The 21,541-nt window shown below is 42.5% G+C and overlaps 1 protein-coding gene across 6 annotated transcripts in view; it reads left to right on the top strand.

Moving 5' to 3' along the window:
* herc1 (HECT and RLD domain containing E3 ubiquitin protein ligase family member 1) overlaps nt 1–21,541 on the top strand; it is a 58,272-nt gene that overhangs the window by 15,244 nt on the left and 21,487 nt on the right. For 4 of the 6 annotated variants that reach the window (XM_037545611.1, XM_037545612.1, XM_037545613.1 and 1 more), the window contains exons 10-38: nt 1–124; nt 249–383; nt 485–650; nt 771–896; nt 1,928–2,140; nt 2,233–2,385; nt 2,903–3,035; nt 3,166–3,357; nt 3,836–4,057; nt 4,175–4,348; nt 4,531–4,645; nt 5,299–5,419; nt 5,494–5,671; nt 7,877–8,159; nt 8,543–8,663; nt 8,764–8,815; nt 9,081–9,143; nt 9,569–9,837; nt 9,922–10,146; nt 11,542–11,662; nt 11,747–11,984; nt 14,687–14,856; nt 15,013–15,168; nt 17,186–17,292; nt 17,376–17,486; nt 17,934–18,104; nt 18,550–18,789; nt 19,687–19,770; nt 20,471–21,000. The exon at nt 1–124 is cut by the window's left edge and continues 48 nt beyond it. In XM_037545611.1, the coding sequence (XP_037401508.1) occupies nt 1–124; nt 249–383; nt 485–650; nt 771–896; nt 1,928–2,140; nt 2,233–2,385; nt 2,903–3,035; nt 3,166–3,357; nt 3,836–4,057; nt 4,175–4,348; nt 4,531–4,645; nt 5,299–5,419; nt 5,494–5,671; nt 7,877–8,159; nt 8,543–8,663; nt 8,764–8,815; nt 9,081–9,143; nt 9,569–9,837; nt 9,922–10,146; nt 11,542–11,662; nt 11,747–11,984; nt 14,687–14,856; nt 15,013–15,168; nt 17,186–17,292; nt 17,376–17,486; nt 17,934–18,104; nt 18,550–18,789; nt 19,687–19,770; nt 20,471–21,000 (4,993 nt within the window). The remainder of the gene's footprint in view (nt 125–248; nt 384–484; nt 651–770; nt 897–1,927; nt 2,141–2,232; nt 2,386–2,902; nt 3,036–3,165; nt 3,358–3,835; nt 4,058–4,174; nt 4,349–4,530; nt 4,646–5,298; nt 5,420–5,493; nt 5,672–7,876; nt 8,160–8,542; nt 8,664–8,763; nt 8,816–9,080; nt 9,144–9,568; nt 9,838–9,921; nt 10,147–11,541; nt 11,663–11,746; nt 11,985–14,686; nt 14,857–15,012; nt 15,169–17,185; nt 17,293–17,375; nt 17,487–17,933; nt 18,105–18,549; nt 18,790–19,686; nt 19,771–20,470; nt 21,001–21,541) is intronic. The other 2 variants (XM_037545615.1, XM_037545614.1) reach the window with 1 other exon arrangement.

Genomic DNA, 21,541 nt, shown 5'->3' with positions numbered 1-21,541 from the left:
AAGGTAATTCTACCGGTCCCATTACCAAACCCAAGAAGGTCATCGGTTTAGATGGAGTGGCCATTCAGCAGATTTCTGCTGGCACCTCTCACAGCTTGGCCTGGACTGCCCTCCCTAGAGACAGGTTAGCAGTGACCTTCAAACTGTCTTGGTGATGCTCAGAAAGTTATTTCAACAAGGCATTCTTAAGTAGCATATGTCTTCATAGAGAAATTAATTTTATATACGTCGTATGTGGCTGTGTGCAGGCAAGTGGTGGCATGGCACAGGCCTTACTGTGTAGATCTGGAGGAGAGCACTTTTTCTCATCTGCGGTCATTCCTGGAGCGATATTGTGATGGCATCAATAATGAGGTTCCCCCACTGCCTTTCCCCTCATCCAAGTATGTCGTTGCAGTTCCAGAGACTGGCATTTTATTGGTAATTAATAATGAAGTAGTTTGCTTGTTTTTAACGTGTGTCACATGCATCTGCTGTCCTACAGAGAGCATCATAACTTCCTAAAGCTGTGCCTGAGGCTGCTGTCCAATCACCTGGCTTTGGCACTGGCCGGAGGTGTGGCCACAAGCATCCTGGGCCGACAGGCACGTCCTCTCCGCAACTTGCTCTTCAGATTAATGGATGCCTCAGTGCCTGATGAAATTCAGGAGGTGTGTGAATGCTTTCTGTTTGCTGATTTTCACGTATGCTAGCATGCTTTCATGCAGCCTTTACTGATTAATGCTCTGAAAAATAATAAATAAAAAAATCCTCTGTGTTTGTGTTTGAAGGCGGTCATTGAGACACTGTCTGTTGGTGCCACGATGTTGCTGCCTCCACTGAGGGAGAGAATGGAACTTCTACATTCACTTCTTCCTCAAGGACCTGATCGCTGGGAGAGCCTCTCCAAAGGACAGGTGTGCATGCATATCCATATCCATTGTATGACCATGTTTATTTTGATTTTACTTTTTTAAAGAGCACAAGTATGTACAGTGAAGCACATTGTAAACCAAAAATTGTATCCATGCATTTTTTGGTTTGGAGACACTCCTGTGTTAGTAAAACCTTTTATACCTGCTTCACACAGCTGCAGTCCTAAACCCTCAAGCCTACGATTTTTCCTCTCATGATTACTGTCAAAACGACCTGTTGCATAAATGCTTGCTTTGCCCTTTCCCTGCATCTCTTCTGGTGTAAATCAAGCTCACAGCAACATGATCTTTGCTAATCAGAGATGGCACTATACCGCTTTTTTCCTGGTAGTGATGCTGCTAAGCATCAAATGAGGCTTTCATTTAAACATCCAAACACAGTCTATCAAACCACTTGAACATTCTACTACCCCGCAGGAAGAAATACACAGCTAACAACACGCATGATGTGAAATATGTGCGCATGGTACGAGATCAGATTAATGTTCTGTGTGATTAGTCTGGTAGTTTTTGATTGTGCTCGTGCCTTAATTCAGTTCATTAAGAGGCTTTGCTGCTACTCAAGTGACTTTTTGCCATTTTTCTTTTTTACTTGCTGTGTTTGCTTCTTTTGCGGTTTACGTTTTCACCGTTAGAGGAATCTGTTCATAGTGAATCATTGACCAGCATACACTACTAGATTACGATTCAGAGTTGGGTTGAAAACATCAGACACATTGGACATTCTCTGACTGTTTTGAACCGTGATCAGAAGGCAAAGAATCAGAGTTTGCGCCCCATACACTGCTCAGTTTATCTCCCAATTGTCAGCGAGGACTGAACCACAATCTGCAAACTAGATGTCAACAAGCACTGAGAATCTGGGCTAAAACAAAGGTGAACATTTTGTAGTGTAATCCTGAACATTGTTGAAAATGTATCACAACCGCCCTAATACTGAGTTAACCTGTAAGTCCAAAAGTCTTTATAATGTGAGATTATAGCAAGCTACCTTACCTTTGTGTGCATTTTAGAGGATGCAGCTGGACATCATTCTGACCAGTCTCCAGGATCACACCCATGTAGCATCTCTGCTGGGCTACAGCTCTCCCCCTGATGCCTCAGAGCCCTTGACGCTGCCCTCAGACTCCACACACACCCCTGGCACTCACCCAGAAACGCACCCTGATACACACCTTGCAGAGATCCTCATGAAGACTTTACTCAGGAACCTTGGCTTCTACACGGTTAGTGCGCCTCATTTCCAACTCAAGTAATATTTTTTACGTCCATTAAGCCCTTATTTATTATGAGTATTCCATAATGTGCATGTTAACAGGACCAGGCGTTTGGAGAGTTGGAGAAGAACAGTGATAAACAGCTGCAGGGCACATCTTCATCAGACAGCAGCCAGCCAGCCCACCTTCATGAACTTCTCTGCTCTTTACAGAAACAGCTACTGGCCTACTGCCACATTAACTCCGTTACAGAGGTAGGCCCTGTTCACACTCCATATCATTTTCTTTCTTGCATGATCTGGTCATAATTGCACAATAAGACATGTAGCCCTTTACATCTTGCGTTTCCACGTGTCTTGGATTCACCTTCATTGACAGCATATGATCAGATTTCGTGACTAGAGGTACAGCAGACATTTTCGTTTGTCTCTCACTGATTTTTTTATTTTTTTGTCAGACTAAAATGTGATTGTTTGTGTCAATGTATAATCAATGGACTCTTAGAAACATTATTATTGTATTGTTTGCTAAAACAATTTATGAACAAACAGGAGAGAACACAAAGAAACAAGCCACGCAGCTGCTTTTGTCTCTGCTGTGATAACGCAGTTGATTAAGGTGGGATCTGTTGCTGCCGGGAAGGCATCAGGATGCTTTAGTCTGCATTGCAAATGTTATGTGGTCGTTGACTGATTGTGGTCGTTGACTGATTATGTGGTCGTTGACCGTCAGATTGACTTATTTGATTGTTTTTTTTTTTGTCTTCCTAAGGGCTCCAGTAGTGTGGCTCTTCTCCATAAACACCTGCAGTTGTTGTTACCTCACGCCACAGATATTTTCACTCGCTCAGCTATGCTTCTGAGAGAAAGCTCTGGAAATGGGAGTGTGCGTGAGAAACTACGGGGTAAGCACTTTGATGCATGCACAAGCACAATATTTACAAACAATGTATTGATTTTCTTGTTCCATGGCAAGTACAGCTGGGTTCAAACGGACTAGGGTTGTTAATATTTATGTGTATGTTTGTGTTGCAGATGTGATCTACGTGTCTGCGGCTGGCAGTATGCTGTGTCAGATTGTGACATCTTTGCTGTTGTTACCTGTGTGGGTGGCCCGGCCGCTGCTGAGTTACCTGTTAGACCTTCTGCCTCCGTTAGACCGTCTCAACAAACTACTGCCAGCTGCAACCCCATTAGAGGACCAAGAGCTGCAGTGGCCCCTTCAAGGTCAGACATAAATCTTAATATTTGAAAAAATGTTTCGAGGTTATGGCTTTGATTCTTTACTATTAAACCCTTGAAGTGTTTCACGTTTCTTCTTAATACAATTCTTTGATGTGAAATGAAACTTACCAACTTACGTTTCTTTTCAATGGTAATAACATAAATATAGTCATTTCAGTTACTAACCTAAATGAGCGGTGGACCTGCATGGTTTCCGAGTTTTTAAATGTTGGTAACTATGGTTACAAAATGGTAAAAATAGCTTTCTGTGAAGGAGCTTTGAGTAATTTTGAAAAACAGATGGCATTCTTCTTTAAAAGGCTTGATCCGTGGATAAACGCGTTAAAAACTCCCGTCACATGACTCATGTTTTAGTTTCATAGTTTAAAATGTGTTAATAGTCTTACGTTTTAAGCTTTCTGAATAAAAAGCTGTTGGGGGTTAACTCGGATAACAACTAACTCTCTTTGTCTCATTACAGGAACCCCAGAGCTAGTGGAGCCGGTATGTGTGTGTGTGTCCGGTCCAGCGCAGTGCTGGGTGTGGCTGGTTGACCTGGAACGCACAGTGGCTTTACTCGTTGGCCGCTGCCTTGGCGGGATGCTGCAGGGCGCCGCACCTTCACTAGAGGAACAGCATACGGCATACTGGCTTAAAACCCCACTATTTAGCAACGGCCTAGAGACAGACATACCACAGCTAGGTACACTCGCACAAACATCTGCTAAGAATTTCAGTTGCTTATTTAAAACATCTGTTAACCAAATGAACACAACAGCATGTATTTTTATACAAGTGATGCCATGTATGTGTATTATAGACACATGCATCAGCTCTCTGCTAGAGGTGGCTCTGTGTGGGAATGAAGAGCAGAAGCCTTTTGACTGTCCGCTGCGTGCTGACATGAGTGTACTAGTGGACCTGGCCCTTGGCTCAACCAAGGAACCCACACACAGCCTGTGGACCAACATGCAGGACTATGCAATCAGCAAAGGTAAGGCATGTGCTCATACACGAGAGTATGTTTTTCACTTGGATCAGTCAAAGCAGGCAGCTACAGTGTTGTTATTTAAATAGCATAGAGTCCTTCTACAGTAGTGATGTATTCTTCTGAAAGGAATATAGCATGTATAACATTTTATTTACCTTTGCATGTGTGTGTTGTTTTGAACGCAGACTGGGACAGTGCATCTCTGAGTAATGAGGCTCTGTTGGACACGGTGTCCCGCTTCGTTCTGGCAGCCTTTCTGAAACACACAGGGCTGCTGGGTCAGGCCTGCGGAGAGGGCAGGTAAGAGAGTTTCACACATCTTTAATACATTTGAACTCTTGCTTCTACCACACCAGTACTCACAATCACAGACCCACACACACACACACTTGGATAAGCAAACTGATAATGCAGCCTTTGTTAACACTGATAGCTTATTATGTTCAGTACTGTGCAAGTCTTTGGCCATCTTTGAAAATTTGCAAAGCAGTAAGCAAACAAAACACTAACATTATAATAAATACAAATGAATAATTCGTTCTTACCCATGTGTTAGTTTAACCTTCTCCAAACTGTCTGTGAGGAAGTCCATTATTTACAGTTGCATCCAATGCCAGCTGATCCTTCTTTAAATTAAATCAAGCGTGCTGATGATGGACAAAGTCAAACAGGTTAATCTGTGTTTCTGTCAACTACAATTATGTTGAAGATAACGTGACACACTTGCTCTGTACGGCATGAGACGGGTTTTGCTCAGGATACGTGCCACATGCAAAGGAAAGATCTGAACCTTTTCTTTCTTTCTTTCTTTGTGTTTCTTTCTTTCTTTCATGAAAGAACTGAGAACGGTTCTGATAGAATGTAGTACCAACCATGTGACTTTGTTTCCCATTATGGTTCGTTCTGTTATGTTATTTGACAAACATAAAATTATTATTCTTGTGGTGTGGCAGGTATCAGCCGTGTAAGCTGTTAGCCGAAGTGTACCGCAGTGTTTATAAGGTGCGGAATCGCCTACTGGCCTGCAAAAACATGGAGCTGACTCAGACTCGTTCATCATCCAGAGAGCGCAGGGTATGAGCACAAACACCTTCTTTATACTTTCACGTACCTCCACACAACTCTGTTAAACATCAGTGTGTTTGTAGATCTCGGATAACATAGAGTCAGTGGAGCTGGACCCACAGGAGCACTCCTTTACCCGCACCATTGATGAAGAGGCCGAGCTGGAGGAGCGAGCTGACCGAGAGAGAGACCGAGAGGAGGGCCATCAGGAGCAAGAGGAGGAGGAGGAGGAGAGAGAGCATGAAGTCATGACCGCAGGGAGTGAGTTCATGCACATACATGCACACACACCTGCAGACTGGAGCATGTGTTGGTGCTGCTTATGTAGTATTGGCTGGTGCTAAGGCTGAATTCCTAGTAGCATTTTATAAAGTTCAACACTCTTCAGTTCTTCACTGTCTAGAATGCAAAATATATACTAAAAAGCTGAGGATTACTAAGACTAAACTAGTAAAAATACCATAAACCATAGGTCAAATGGGGTTAACAGCTAAAAACCTCAACTTCTCTGCCTCATTAAAACTGATTGGGCATTTCAGACTTTGTAGTGATGGCCAGTGGTGAAGCCATTGCAGTGGAAATGGTAGCAGACATTGTTTTCTGGTAGTGGTTGGGCTTTGAATTTATGAGAATGAAATATGAGATTGCAGAGTTGGTTTTATTCAGCTGGGCGTGACTGCAGTAAATGTGGTAAGGAGTAATGGCAAGTTGTGCGGTGTGTAACAACTGATGTCAGCTACTTAAAGCAGAGTTCTACTGTATATAGATTTAGCAGAAGACAGGCAGAAGTAAAGCAGTTTGAAATGACCAGCATCGCTCTTTGTTTGACAGTCGAATATTCATGCAGGACCCCAGAGTTAAAAGCATAAATATTAAATATAGCCGCAAGCGGCGATGAGCGGGTTCAAGCACACGCCAGCAGCTCAGGCCCTTCCGCAGGTTTAGTTCATTCTGCCTTAAAAGGCCTCAAGCTGCTTGGATCTTATTCAAAGGCAGAGTGAATAGAACTGAAAGGAGCTCATCATCAAAAGGCCTTCAGTTGCCATAAACAGCAAACAGAGGTCTTTACCCACATTATAAGTTTCCATTCATATGTACTGAGCTACACTGGTTTGTAGAACATCCAAGAGGTTTTTCAACACAGATGTCAGAACTACATGACCATTGGCAGCATTTCTCACACAGGACCACTTGCACAGTGGACTGGTTCAGTATTTAACCCAGTGACTTGATGTAGGCCATAGTGAGGCCTAATGCAGTCATAATGGACCTTTAGGTGTAGAGCAGCTCAGTGAAACTGGGTCAGAATCAGTCAAAAGGCCTCAATATGATATCAGTATTGATAAAGGACTAAAACCATAGACGTTCACCAGGTTTTGCTCAGAATGACCTTTTGACCTTTGTATAATAAGCCTTTGTCTTGTGAAATCTTTGAACAAATAAGGGAAAATACCAGACAAGCCGTACAATTTTTGGCATGACATGCAATTAGAAAGTTGTTCAGGTGAGTGAACTGAGTCGTATGGCACCAATTGTTTATTGAGCAACCTTGTAATAACATTGTAATAACAATTTAATTGATTTTTTTTAAATGTTTTTGAGTGCTAAAGCGCCCCTAAAGGCCAATCTAGACCAGAAGTGGTACACTCCCTTAGAGTCTCAGTATGTACACATCCTTCCAGTTTGGAGATGATCTGGCCAATGACTGTTGAGTTATAGCGAATTAAGTTAGCAGTACCATGAACGCAGTAATTAATTGATTTATCCACACAATACTGAGTAAAAAACTAAACATGTTTTTTGATAATTATTTACCTAGAGAGGCCCTAGAATTATTCTACACCAAATTCAGAAAGAATGGATCAAAATCCAGAGACTAGTTCGAAAAGTATGGTTTTCAAACAGTTAAAGATTACTAAAAAAGGTGAAGTATTTTAATAAACATTTACTTGAAAATTGTTTGGCATGATGTACTACAGTGGATTCATATGGAATTTCCATGAACCTTATAGGCCCAAACGCGTTGACCTGTGCTATAGCGCCCCCTGGTGGCCGACTGTGCTGATTTCTTGCGTCTGAGTAGCGGGAGGGACTACTACCTATTGACCCAGTTTCAAGTCTGTAGGACTTACGGTTTGGGCTGTGCGTTCCGTTTCAGGGCAGAAAAGGAATAATAAGTAAAATCCGCACAAAAGCAGTTGGGCTCTTGCTCTGCGTGCTTGAACCCTAATTAAATATACCTTGACGAGTAATATAGAATAGGGTTTACGGGATTAAGTGAGGAGTTGGATCCGATGTGTTAGACCAGTGAACATACATAATGTGCAGTGTTCTCTGGCAGTTGAATTGAAGACTGTTGTGATGGCATCTCGGCAGAACCTAGCTGTGGTGTTATAACAGTGTGTCAGGCTTGTTTGCTGCTTCTCTAACCCAGCTGCTCTCTGCGCTGTGTCTTGATGGACGCAGAAATCTTTCAATGTTTCCTCTCAGCACGGGAGGTGGTTAGGGGCCGAGAGCGAGACCGTGCAGGCAGCGTCAGCGTCCAGGAGGAGCCTGTTCAGCCTGGACAAGAGCGCAAGAACAGCACCGTCATACAGGAGGGGCAAGACCTATACACCACCGCCTGCAATGGCATCATCCACCGCTGCGCTATGCTTCTTTTGGCCGTCAGTCCGCCACTCACGCAACAGACCAATCAGCAGCTTCCCTCAGGTAGTGCCACACAGGAGGGAAGTGGATTTATGACGAGGTGAGTGACGGTGACTGGATGTGGAATGCTCGACCACTAAACTCGGTCTGCTGTTTCAGTTCTGGACTGTTGTCATCATATTCTTAATACACGTCTGTGTGGTTCAATCTGTGGCCGATAACAAGTTCCCTGTAGCAGCTGTTGCTCTGCTCTCAATCCAGATATACTTGACCTACATTCCAGGTGCCACATCTGACGAGTCTCACACTTGTAGCCACATGTTTTGTAGACTGACCTAAATTTAAAACCAGTCATTATTGTTAGATCATTTCTGTAATGAAAACATTCTGTGGTGTGAATCGGTGTTTGGGTCAGTGTTGTTCTATAGAATTATATTGATGTGATGAACTTTCAAGACCTAATTAGCTTTGCATTGTGTGTAGGAGTGAGAGCTTGTCTGCTGAAAGCCGGTCCATTCAAAGCAGTCCAAGTTACAGACTTACTAAATCCCGGAGTGAGTCTGACCTCTCACAACCAGAGTCTGATGAAGAAGGATATTCATTGGTAAGTTTGCACACAGGCACTTGCTGTTTCTGCTTCCTTGTCGTATGCATGCCTGTATGACTGAGTCAGGGTTATGTAACTTGTGTGTGACCTATTTCAGAGTGGCAGGAGGAATGTTGACCTGGATTTGGCGTTCACCCATAAAAAGAGAGGTTAGTACTTCACTTGACACTGCACTCCCTTTCAGTTTAGCCTAACTTGTTACATCAGTTTCATGGCTGACTGTATTATAAGTGCCAGACACTTTCATGCTGAAGTGTCTCCGGAAGGGGTGGGTGTGTGTGTGTGTGTGTGTGTGTGTGTGTGTGTGTGTGTGTGTGTGTGTGTGTGTGTGAGAGAGAATATAAATATATATATATATACATATGTGTGTGTAAGTGTAACTTGTTTCTTTTTCTTTCTGACTGTGTGTATCAGTGTATGTTCTCCTATTTTATCAAATGAGTCCAAGAAATAAAAGGAACAAGCAAGTACCTGATGGCACGTTTCCCTCTTCCTTTAATCTTAGACTTTCAGTACATCCAGAAAACACTGGCATCAATCAAAAGTGTCAAACTCCAGGCGACAGCATTTTAGTGTTTTCCTATAACACACCTGATTCAACGAACAAATGGCTAATTGGGTGGATGCAATGAATATCAGGTGTGTTAAAGCAGAGAAACTGAACTGTGGACCCTCATAACTGGAGTTTGACACCTCTGGCATATAAGGAAAAGTTCATCACATGTGACCATTTGACACTATATGTTTTAATATCAGGACTTGTGATCATCTGTGCCTGCAGCTCTTTAGACTTAATGAGCCTCAAGCTCATTAAAAAAAAACAAAAGAACTTCCCATGGCTTGTGTTTTATTTTCTGCACTGGCTGGTCTCACTGTCATAATTGGTGTTTTGTTCGCTTTAGGTCTTCTCCATAGTACTCCAGATTCATCTGCTGACTGGGTTGGTGGGCGTTCAGGCCGGGAGCGCCTGTACAGCTCCCCTCAGTCCTATGAAGAGTCTGACCTGGACCTGAGCCACACACTGGGCATCCATGCCCTTATCGACAACATTGTCAGCTTTGTCAGTGGTGATGTGGGCAGTGTGCCTACGTTCAAGGAGCCGGAGGAGAGCATGTCCACCAGCCCACAAGCTACCATTATAGCCATGGAGCAACAGCAGAACAGGGCAGAGGTAGATACACTATATTAATCCTTTCAGGCACTCCAATATGAAGTGTGTAATCACGTGTAAATGTAGATGTTTGTGTTTTTCTAGCTGCGTCTAGAGGCCCTTCATCAGATCGTAGTGTTGATCTCTGGAATGGAGGAAAAGAGTAGCCAGGCTGGAACAGGGACCGTGACTGGGCATGTTGGCCCCGCCTTTCACTCTGCTTCGCTACTGACATCGGTCCGACTGCAGTTCTTGGCAGGATGCTTTGGCCTAGGTGCAGTCAGTAATGGGGGACTTAAGGGTGAGAGTGTCCAGCTGCACCACTACCAGGTAAAAGTTGAATGATATTAGGGGGAAGGCTGCTTTATATTTTAGGTTTTTGTAATAAATTTTGTGATTTAACTTGCTCAGATAATCTATTCCCAAAAGGAGCTATTTAATACTTTAGCAATTGAATAGACAGGGTGTATTTAGAGAGAATTAAGCCGGTAACTCCGTATTCTAGTTAGTTAGAGCTGCATGATGTAACGACAGAATACACGTTCTTGCCAAAAGTATTCGGTCGTCTGGCTTCACACACATATGAGCTTGAGCAGCATCCCATTCTTAATCCATAGGGTTTAATATGATGTCGGCCCACCCTTTGCAGCTATAATAGCTTCAGCTCTTATGGGAAGGCTTTCCACAAGGGTTAGGAGTGTTTATGGGAATTTCTGACCGTTCTTCCAGAAGCACATTTGTGAGGTCAGACACTGATGTTGGACGAGAAGGCCTGGCTCACAGTCTCCGCTCTAGTTCATCCCAAAGGTGTTCTATGGGGTTGAGGTCAGGACTCTGTGCAGGCCAGTCGAGTTCTTCCACACCAAACTGGCTCATCCACGTCTTTATGGACCTGCTTTGTGCACTGGTGCTCAGTCATGTTGGAGCAGGAAGGGGCCGTCCCCAAACTGTTCCCACAAAGTTGGGAGCATGAAATTGACCAAAATCTCTTGATGCTGAAGCTTTAAGAGTTCCTTTCACTGGAACTAAGGGGCCGAGCCAAACTCCTGAAACACACCCCCACACCATGATCCCCCCTCCACCAAACTTTACACTCGGCACAATGCAGTCAGACAAGTACCGTCTCCTGGCAACCGCCAAACCCAGACTCGTCCATCGGATTTCCAGATGGAGAAGCGTGATTGGTCACTCCAGAGAACTCGTCTCCACTGCTCTAGAGTCCAGTGGCGGCGCTTTACACCACTGCATTCCACGCTTTGCACTGCGCTTGGTGATGTAAGGCTTGGATGCAGCTGCTCGGCCATGGAAACCCATTCCATGAAGCTCTCTACGCTGTTCTTGAGCTGATCTGAAGGCCCCATGAAGTTTGGAGGTCTGTAGTGATGGACTCTGCAGAAGGTTTGTGACCTCTGTGTGCTATGCACCTCAGCGTTTACTGACCTTGCTTTGTCGTCAGTTGCTTCCACTTTGTTATAATCCCACTGACAGTTGACTGTGGAATAATTAGTAGTGAGGAAATTTCACGACTGGACTTGCTGCACAGGTGGCGTCCGATCACGGTACAATGGATTTCACTGAGCTCCTTAGAACAACCCATTTTTTCACTAACGTTTGTAGAAGCAGTCTGCAGGCCTAGGCGCTTGGTTTTACACCTGTGACCAAGAAAGTGATTGGAACACATGAATTCAGTGATTTGGGTTCATGTGTATTCTTGCCTTTCTGCAGGATGGTGTTCGAGCTGCTAAAAGAAATTTACAAATGGACATTCAGACGGCAGTGCACAAAATCTACCAGCAGCTTTCAGTCACATTAGAAAGAGCCCTGCAAGCCAACAAGCATCATATAGGTAATGTACAAAAGCATTATTTGATACAAACACAGACACACATTCCTTCTCTTAAATGATGTAACATGGTTTTTGTTCATATAGAGGCCCAGCAGCGGCTGTTGTTGGTGACGGTCTTTGCTCTAAGTGTGCGTTACCAGCCTGTGGATGTGTCATTGGCGATTTCCAGCGGGCTGTTAGATGTGCTTTCTCAACTGTGTGGCAAGGAGACCCTTCTGGGACAGACCCTGCAACTCCTACACAAGCCCACTGGCTCCCAGCTCAGCACAGCCCTCAAGGTGGCCAGCACAAGACTACTGCAAATACTCGCCATCAGTACTGGGTAAGACATCCTTCCACAAAAAGCGCAGCACTGATAAATACTTAAGCCACAAGCTGTAGGTGAAAAAGTTGTGGCAGTGGCAGTAAAACAGCAGAGACTAGAGGATCCAGCATTCTGTATGAAACTACACATTTGTGCTATTGTGTAGAAATGCAGAAAACTCCAAATATGGTGTTTCTTTATTCTGTTCTTTATGCTCAATATGCAAGATGAATAATTCTGTTTTTTTGTTGTTGTTTTTGTTTTTGTATCATGTTACGCAGACAAGAATTTATTGCTAAATCTTCTAGTTTGTAAGTTTTCAGAGAAGTAAAAGAAAAAAAGAAACACATTTTTACGCTATAGTATTATAACTGTCTCTTTTTGGAGAAAATCACCGTAGTCCAGGTGTTGGTTATTGCTAGCCACTAAGAGGCCTGGAGGGCAACTAGAAAACCCATTTTTGGAAGACCGTTAATGTTGTAGACCTTATTGAGTTCTAAATTCACTCTCAGATTATTAGAAACTCTAGTCTTAAACACAGTCAACTGTGCAAAGGCTGAAAATCTAACTTTGCTGATGTTTTCAAAATATTTTTAAAGGAGTCCTTGCATTGAAGCCTGTTTTGTGCTAAGCACTTAAATTGAACACTCATCATTTACTTAAACACAGAACACTCCTGTGCTCTGTGTGTGTTCATGTATCAGCCCTGGCCCCTTTTTTAGCAGTGCCTGAACTTTATGCTATGTCTAGAATCTGCAGTTGCACGAGGACACGCTTTCAACACAACAGTGCACTTTTAAGCCACAGTGGAAAAGCACATCAGCCAAATGCCGTTAATGTAAATGTACTTATGCAAAACCTTTACAGCTGTAGCACTTTCTGCATGCACCTGCTCAGCCTCAGGGTCCTCTTGAGAGGTTCTTTAGGTCTTCTTCATCCTCCACAGGCGCTTTCACAGTCTGCACTTCTGTCACCAAAGATCTTTGGGTGGCACTCGAGCCGTTCTTCTCTTATGAAATGTGGAGAACTCAATGTTACAGACATGCATCAAATGTATGTGAAAAGAGTGCAATGTTAATGGGAGCCAAGCCTATTTCTAATTTCTCTAGGAGCTTCTTCTGTAAGTGATTTTTGACGGAGTTCAAATTCATTATTAGAAGATGATTACATGAAGTGTTTTTTTTCTCAGTCTCATATTGTGAAAAGTCCAGTTTTAATTACGGCGAACATAAAACTGTAAAATGTCTCAGGTCTGTACGAGAGAGAGAGAGAGGCCTGTTCTGTACTCACGCAGAGCTGCAGCGTCCTCTGTGTTTTTTCTTAACCTCAAGGGTTTCAGAAACCAAGTTCTCTCGCCAACTTTGATCTCCGCTAGCTGATCTTCCATGATCACTCATCACCTCTGCATCTGTCAGTAGAGAGTCTGTTGTAGTAAAGAGGCGATTTTTTGTTCCAAAAATTCAAGTATTCACTTTATTAGCCTTCATTCTGTAATATTTCAAGCTCTGTCTTGTTCTAGTTTGTCTGGACTTGGAAAGTTATTGTTAATAACTACAGGACCCGGAGGGAAAATGCATTTTAGCGATCACATATCAGCACTGTCATGACGGAAGGACTGGGAAGTATATTTAATAATTCAGTTCCTGGTAGTATTCTGAGTATTTTAGTCAGGGGACATGAGAGTTCCTGTTGTCTACGTATTCAAAACCTGTTCATCCTCTGCAGTCAAGGATTTCATAATCATTGGCTATTTTCTCCACCTCCACTGGTTCTTTCTCCTTCTTATCCTCTTCCGTCACCAACTTCTGTTTCTGGTTCTGTTAATCTGACCTGCTCCAGCTTCTTTTATCTGAATTTTGCTCTCATTCTTAGCTGACAGTTTTCCTGTCCCTCCTTCTCATCCTCAAGGCCAGTGTTCTTCACCACATCTTTGTGAATCTTCCAAAACCTCTTCCCAAAATTTCTTACATCGTCTACTTAAGCCACATCACCAGAGTAGCAGTTTGGGGACTGCTGTCTCCTGTGGTGTCACTCAGCAGACTGAACAGTTTTATAGTTCTTCACTAGACTGAAGGTTGCAGAACGCTACTGTGACAAAGGCACTTCTATGGCATCAAACCTCTGCTATGCTGTTTTAACCATTGTTACAAGTGCATTATTAGCATTCATAGACCTAAAAAGGTTTGCTTTGGTTCTTTTAATCTATTTTAAGTTAATAATTATGTGGCAACACATTTGCTTAGTAGTCTATTTTTGATAAAATTGTTATTAAGCAGTTGACAAGCAGCTAATAACAGCCAAAGCACTTATCAAGATTGGACTCTTTTAAATACTCGTATTGCAATCATCAGATTCACCTTCTCATTAAAGGGGTCTGGAGCGCAACTGATGGCACAAAACGGTTTTCTGCAGGTTGCCAAATCTTATGTAAGGAATCCTCACATGGAAGACTGAAGGTTCAGTTCCAATGCTGTATCAGTAAAAATCTGTGCCTAAGGCTTCTAATGCTGCATTGTTAGTTACTTTGTACTACCAGCTGTGAAAATGTACAAACACATGTGACCATGTAAGTTTTATCCTGTCCTTTAGAGGCCGTTATAAAAATGTAATGATCAAAGGAACGAAAACCCATTTTCTAGTTCCTTCTTTCTAGAATATGTTTACATGACGTCTCTTCATAAATCCTCTCAGTTTGTAATTGTTGATATGTTCCCGATCAGGACATACGCAGACAGGTTGAGTCCCAAGGTTGTTCAGGCCCTGTTGGATCTGCTGTGCAGTCAGCTAAAGACTCTGCTGTCCCAAGCTGCGGGCAGTGTGCCGAGTGTAAGCCCAGACCACGAGGAGAAAACAGATGATTCTGCGGACGCCCAGAAAAAAGACTTCCGAGGTAATTTGCTCGCTGCTCAACTCCGTAATCAGATGTTTTTCACTGCACACTCGAATATTAAACGCTGGAACAGCTTTATGAATCTAGATCTATCTCAACATTGTTAGTAGTTGTACACTCACGACAGTTTGGATGTCTTGCTTTGTTTAATCGTAGCATTACTGCGTAAGCAGCACACGGCTGAGCTGCATCTGGGTGACTTTCTGGTGTTCCTGAGGAGGGTTGTGTCTTCCAAAGCTATCCAGTCCAAGATGGCCTCACCAAAATGGACTGAAGTCTTGCTCAACATTGCAGCTCAGAAATGCTGCTCAGGTAACAGCACACAAGCTTTGTGTACCTGTTTGTCTGTACCTGTGTGCCAGGGCGGAGTTTGTTGCGTCTTGTTAACTTGAAATCAATTTGTGCAGCAATCTATAAATAGGTTTTATGAAAAATTATAGTATTTCATAACTCACTGTAACCTTATAACAGATGAAGTCTTTTTGTGCAGAATAATCTTTTTTTTTTTTTGCATTTTGGCAATAATAACTCACCACGTTTACAAATTGCCAGTAATGCGATTATGAGAGAATGGGTGTACTCACTCAGTAATCAGACTTTACACCTCTACATTTACATTTACGGCATTCGGCTGACGCTCTTATCCACAGCGACTTACAGTTTGATTGTTTTACACAGGGAGGTCAAGGTGGTGTTAGGAGTCTTGCCCAAGGACTCTTATTGGTGTAGTGTAGGGTGTTTACCCGGGCGGGGCACTGAACCCCAGTCTACAGCGTAGGAGGCAGAGGTGTTACCCACTACACTAACCAACCGCCTCTGCCCTTGCTGGGCAGCTCAACAATTAAGTCAACCAAACTGTGTGACATAATAAACCAGCTTCTTGTCACAGTTTTCTTTTCACATGCAGTCCCTTTACAGGTAATTTGGTAATTCGCATTTTTATCTGAAATAAGAGCTTTGAGGTTACGGTTTCCTAGCAGCCTTTGGGTCCGTTACTGTAGGAAAATAAAATTATTTATTTGTTGCTAAAATCCAGGGGCCAGGTTCACAAAAACTTTCTTTAAAAAAAAAAAGACTTTCGAAAGAAGACGATCGCTGAGAGGTTCATTCGAATGTTCCCAAATGCAAAAAAAACACAAAACTTATTATTTTAAGAAAGAGTCTTGTAGACCATCAATACCGTGTTCCACTTTAAAGACCTGTAATAATGATTATTGCTAACCAGTTATTTAGTTTAATTATGTCAGTGTACAAAAACTGTAAAAAGAAGGCAAAATGAAGGTGAAGCCAAAACAAAATGCCAACAGGAAAGTCCTCGGGTTTATATTAGCAGTGTGTTAGATTTACCCTGTTCAGTTGTTATAGTCTAAGATGTGAGACTGTTGTAAGGTTCAAACATTATGTAAGAGGTTTTATATATAAATATATAAAAGGATACCATTTGTACCTGTTCTTAAGAGAAATATTTAGAGCAAAACAACATTAAGATGTTTTTTAACTTTTAATTTTCAACTTTTTTAAGTATGTGGTTACGAAAAAAGAGCAAATTTGAGAATATTTCCTTTCTAAAGACAGTAATGTGAATCTGGCCTCAAGTTTCTTTATCAGATTTAATCTGAATTCTGCTTGTGCTGTTTACACGACCTCTTAGATTATTGAATATCTGCCACAATCAGGAAGTGAACGTGTTATTGGTTTGCATGTAAACGCAGCCATTGCTGCAGAAAATCGAGCTGTGAGATTTAACGAATCCTTCAAGCACGTCGTTTCATGCCGCAGTGTGAAGAAACATACATGAAGTCCAGTTAAGGCAAAAGGAACATTGTGTGGGGAGAAACTTCTGTTTTTGTTTGTATGTTTTGCTACCTCCTCTTTTTTTGACAAACAGTAATAAAATCAACAACAATACTAAGTTTATCTAAAGTGATTGTTCGGTTCGATCATACATCAGAAGAGCTCAGTAATGCTGATGCAGAACAGCTGGCATATGACAAATATATGAAGTACTCATGCTTTTCATTCAAGGAAGCTGTTGGATTCCTCTTAAGAGTGTCTAATTATTGTGCTTTGTAATAGTGAGAGTCATCATTATTGCACCTGTCTAATGCATGATTTTTTATACTACTCATTGTTTTGGAGCCTTATAATATATAAATTAAGCTCAGGTTTGTTTTATGTAATCTAACATCTGTCTGCAGGTAGATAGCTTCAGCGTTCTTCAGTGATGTATTCTTTTTTTTTTTATATTCGTCTCTATCAAATATAAAGCATAATAAAGATGCAGCTGTGTTATAAGGAGGGAGATTTGTAAAGTACTTCTGTATTTCAGGTGTTCCGCTGGTGGGTAATTTGAGGACACGGTTGCTGGCCTTGCATGTGCTGGAGGCTGTGCTTCCTGCCTGTGAGAGTAGTGTTGAAGACCATCAAATGACCCAGGTGATGTTCTGCACAAACAAACACAAAAATTATGATATGCAGAATTCTCATCCTCATTAAGTGCTTCCTCCTCTTTGTTTTAGGTGGTAGAAAGGTTGTTTTCTCTGCTGTCTGACTGCATGTGGGAAGCCCCAGTAGCTCAGGCCAAACACACCATTCACCTGAAGGAGAGAGAGCAGGAGCTCAAACTCCACGTAAGCAACATGACGTAATGTCTTATGAGGAGATGCAGTTGTATGTAAAAGTTGAAATACCCCAGGTCATATGCTTTGTTTATTTTCAAGTGACAAAAAGTGAATACGTCCTTTGTAAATTTTAGAGCACAACTTCAATAAAAAAATAAATAAATATATAAAATGTGCCATAAAGTTTGAGCAAGGCCACATTTTATTTTAGTTTAGTTTTTGTCTGTATGTTAAATTCATGAAATAAACAGCAAATATGCATTAGAACCTGCAGAAACGTGTTCTCTGTGAAGGCTGTGTGTTTCCTTCTACTTAGAAAATCAACAAAACGTACGATTGAACCTGGAGCACCCAAACTTTTGCATACGACAATAGTACCATTCTGTTGTCTTACTCAAAGCCACTGGCTTTAGTAACAGAAGTCGTCATTAACTCTGGGTATGCCTATTTCTCCAGGGTGAGGCAGAAGAGGAAGAGGAGAACCTACCTATCCAGGAAGTGACTTTTGACCCAGAGAAGGCTCAGTGCTGTGTGGTGGAGAGCGGGCAGGGTCTGACGCACGGCAGTGGGGGCAAAGGGTACGGCCTGGCAGCCACAGGTATATCCTCAGGCTGCTACCAGTGGAAGGTATTGTGGCGATTCTCACTTCTTGGGAATTATTGCTATAGTTGGCCCCAGTCTGATGCTCAGTACCATGCGTGGTGGTTGGTTGGTGTAGTGGGTAACACCTCTGCCTTCTATGCTGTAGACTGGGGTTCAATCCCCCACCAGGGCAAGTACCCTACACTATACCAATAAGAGTCCTTGGGCAAGACTCCTAACACCACCTTGGCCTCCCTGTGTAAAATGATCAAGTTGTAAGTCGCTCTGGATAAGAGCTTCAGCCAAACGCTGTAAAAATAAATCTACTAGTATCGGGTTGATAGTGATGATTTCATTCAGTAACATTCTAGACTGAAATCACAGAATTGCATGTTTGAAGAAAAAAATCTTCAGATTTTCACAGTAAGTGGTGTTTTAATTTCTTATAGTTCATTTTAAAGCTTAGGAAAGTATTTTTCTGTCCTGCCAGTTTTACATAGTGAAGGAGAACCGCGGTAATGAAGGCACATGTGTGGGTGTGTCCCGCTGGCCCGTGCACGATTTCAACCACCGCACTACAGCCGACATGTGGCTATACCGCGCCTACAGTGGCAACCTCTACCACAATGGAGAGCAGACACTTACTCTGTCCAGCTACACGCAGGGGGACTATATCACCTGCGTGTTGGACATGGAGGCCCGCACTGTGTCTTTTGGCAAAAATGGAGAGGTAAGCCAAACATTAATAAACATACGTTTTATTTTTATTATTACTATTTTTTTCTATGCACATAATTCTTATAAATCTTTTTGACTTTTGAAACACCAGACAAACACTCACAGAAAAAAGACTCTCGGACACACCCACACTTAACTGAGCAGAATTGCTTATATGATCATATATCCTCACAAACATGTCACGGTAGAATTTCTGCATTTCAGTAAAATAGCTTATTCAGATCTCCAAGTCACAACCTGATCCATAGTAAAAGTAGCATGTGATTGACGTCTTAACTGGCTGCTTTGTTTTGTGACTTGGAAAGCATTGCATCTTTAAATGCTGTCTGTGGATAGTGACGAGAAACAAATGGGAGCATCTTTGTCAAAATGAATTGTAGTGGTTATTTTTTCTGTGAATTCAGTAGTTAAAATGTAAACAAAATTATTTGGAGTGATTTGATATGAAATTTTTCATCACAGTCAGATTTCTTTGCAGTGGTGGTGGTAGGAACCAGGTCATGATGTCTGCTGCACAAATATAGCCATTATATTTACTATTGAAGGGTGGACTACACGTTTCTTCTGAGATTTTACGTGTAATGTTGATGGGGTAAATTAGTGGAATATCAGAAAAAATTAAAATAAAATTTTCTTTGGGGACTGTTTTGCCTTGTGCTGCCCTGCGTGTATCTCTCCATGGCTTTTTATTTTATTTATTTATTTATTAAAGAAATGTGTTTTAGGCTCTAGATCTTATTTTAATACATTTGCAAATCACATGTTTTATGACATGACACCCCCCCCCCCAAGGAGTAAGAGTAATTTTATTTAATATATTTAATATTTAATATCACACGTTAGCCTGTAAAGTAAGATTCTGTTTGAACAGTGATGGTTTGTGTTGCAGGAGCCCAAGTTGGCCTTTGAAGATGTGGATGCTACAGAGCTCTACCCCTGCGTGATGTTCTACAGCAGCAATCCAGGAGAAAAGGTGAGACTTACAGGTGCATGTTTAAAGTTTGCATCTTCAGTGTTGCGCTGAGCCAAATGTAGTAGAAGTATGTTTTCATCAGGCAAGCTAGGGTCAGGAAGTATAACAGTAAAAAGTGTTCATAAGTGAAGATGATATTTAAAATTTCTATTCCACATCTGAACGGCCAAATCAACACATTCCACCTATTTATATTTTAGAAGGGGTCTCTGATTGGTATTGTGGGACCTCAGTGACGGGTGGCACTAATAGAAAGAGAGGAATGGCTCAGTGGGTAAAAGTGGGTGTGATTTTAGCAAGTTTGCTGAAACCAAGTCTACTACACATTTGGCCTGCTGCACACCACAGCCATCTTTTGCTCATTCCAACGCCAGTCACTCGACTTTTGCACTCTGAGGCATTCATTTTTATCATTCAGACTTGCTTTAGCAGAAGCTCCTACTGACACCAGTTAGGAAGAATCGAACTGTACTGTGCTATGCTGCACTGTTTCAGTCTAGAGCCTGCTAGGCGTTTTGATTATTATTGATTTCAGAATAAGCATCATAACTGCCTTTACGTCACTCCCAAATATTCTCACACACTGCACGGCGCATGAGAGAATTGCTGTTAGTAATGACTCAAAATTTCACAGCTCACTAGTTCACAGTGCAGCTTAGTGCAGTTTCCAAGCCTTATCTCTTACCAATCTCCCTTTCAGGTCAAAATCTGTGACATGCAGATGAGAGGCACCCCCCGTGACCTTTTGCCCGGTGACCCTATTTGCAGCCCTGTGGCCACTGTCCTGGCTGAAGCCACCTCACAGCTGGTGCGAATCCTGCACCGCTCTGACCGCTGGACACAGACCATTAACCGCTGTATGCTGCAGCGGCTTCAGCAGATCAGGGGCTGTCTGCGGGACGGTGGGCCACCGCCAGGGGGTTACAAGCTACGCAAGAGCCGATCTGTCCAGAGCCGCGAAGAGCAAGACGAGAGAGAGGAGGAGAGGGACGAGGAGAGAGGGAGGAGCAGTCGTCATGCCTCGGTGGAGCTGTCAGAGGCGCATCTGCGAACTCTGTGCAGTCAGGTTTGGCCCGTGCTGGCTGTGATCGGAGGTACGGATGGTGGACTGAGGGTCGGAGGCCGCTGTGTGCACAAACAGACTGGGAGACACGCCACCCTGCTGGGGGTGGTGAAGGAGGGCAGCACGTCGGCCAAAGTGCAGTGGGACGAAGCAGAGATTACCATCAGGTAAATCAAACATAATACAGTGTTGTGGGTTAGATACTACAACATCAGTGTTTCCCAATCTTGGTCCTGCTCTCCTTTAGACTCGGAGCACTGGGTTCAACTCTGGAAAAGCCTGTTAATCAGCTCATGAGTTGAGTCAGTTTTTGTTGTAAGGTTACAGTTACTATGCACTAAAAGCACTAAAAGCATCTTTTAATACAGATGCCTGAACTTCTGGTATATGCTGATACAAAGTACCAGTACTAGTTTCAACTAGTGACTGTAAATATTTTTACCATTAAAATGTTTCATTTTGTCACAAATAAAACTAAACTTAAGCAATTCTAATTCAGTTAGTGGCATGTGGTCATATAACCTCACATTTAAAATGTGTCCCTGGTAATGCCATAGCCATGCAAAGCTGTGAGTCCCGGAGAGCGCAAGTCTCGCTCTCTCTGGGAGGAGGCCTCTCTCCCCCATTGCTCAGTGCAATGCTAGCCAAAGCGGACGTCTGTTAGGAACTGTTAGGATGTCTGAAGACTATTTAATTAAACTAAATTGG

Source organism: Pygocentrus nattereri, chromosome 15 (assembly GCF_015220715.1).
Source record: "Pygocentrus nattereri isolate fPygNat1 chromosome 15, fPygNat1.pri, whole genome shotgun sequence".
In the NCBI taxonomy this organism is placed as follows: domain Eukaryota; kingdom Metazoa; phylum Chordata; class Actinopteri; order Characiformes; family Serrasalmidae; genus Pygocentrus; species Pygocentrus nattereri.
This window is presented reverse-complemented; position numbering and strand designations above follow the sequence as displayed.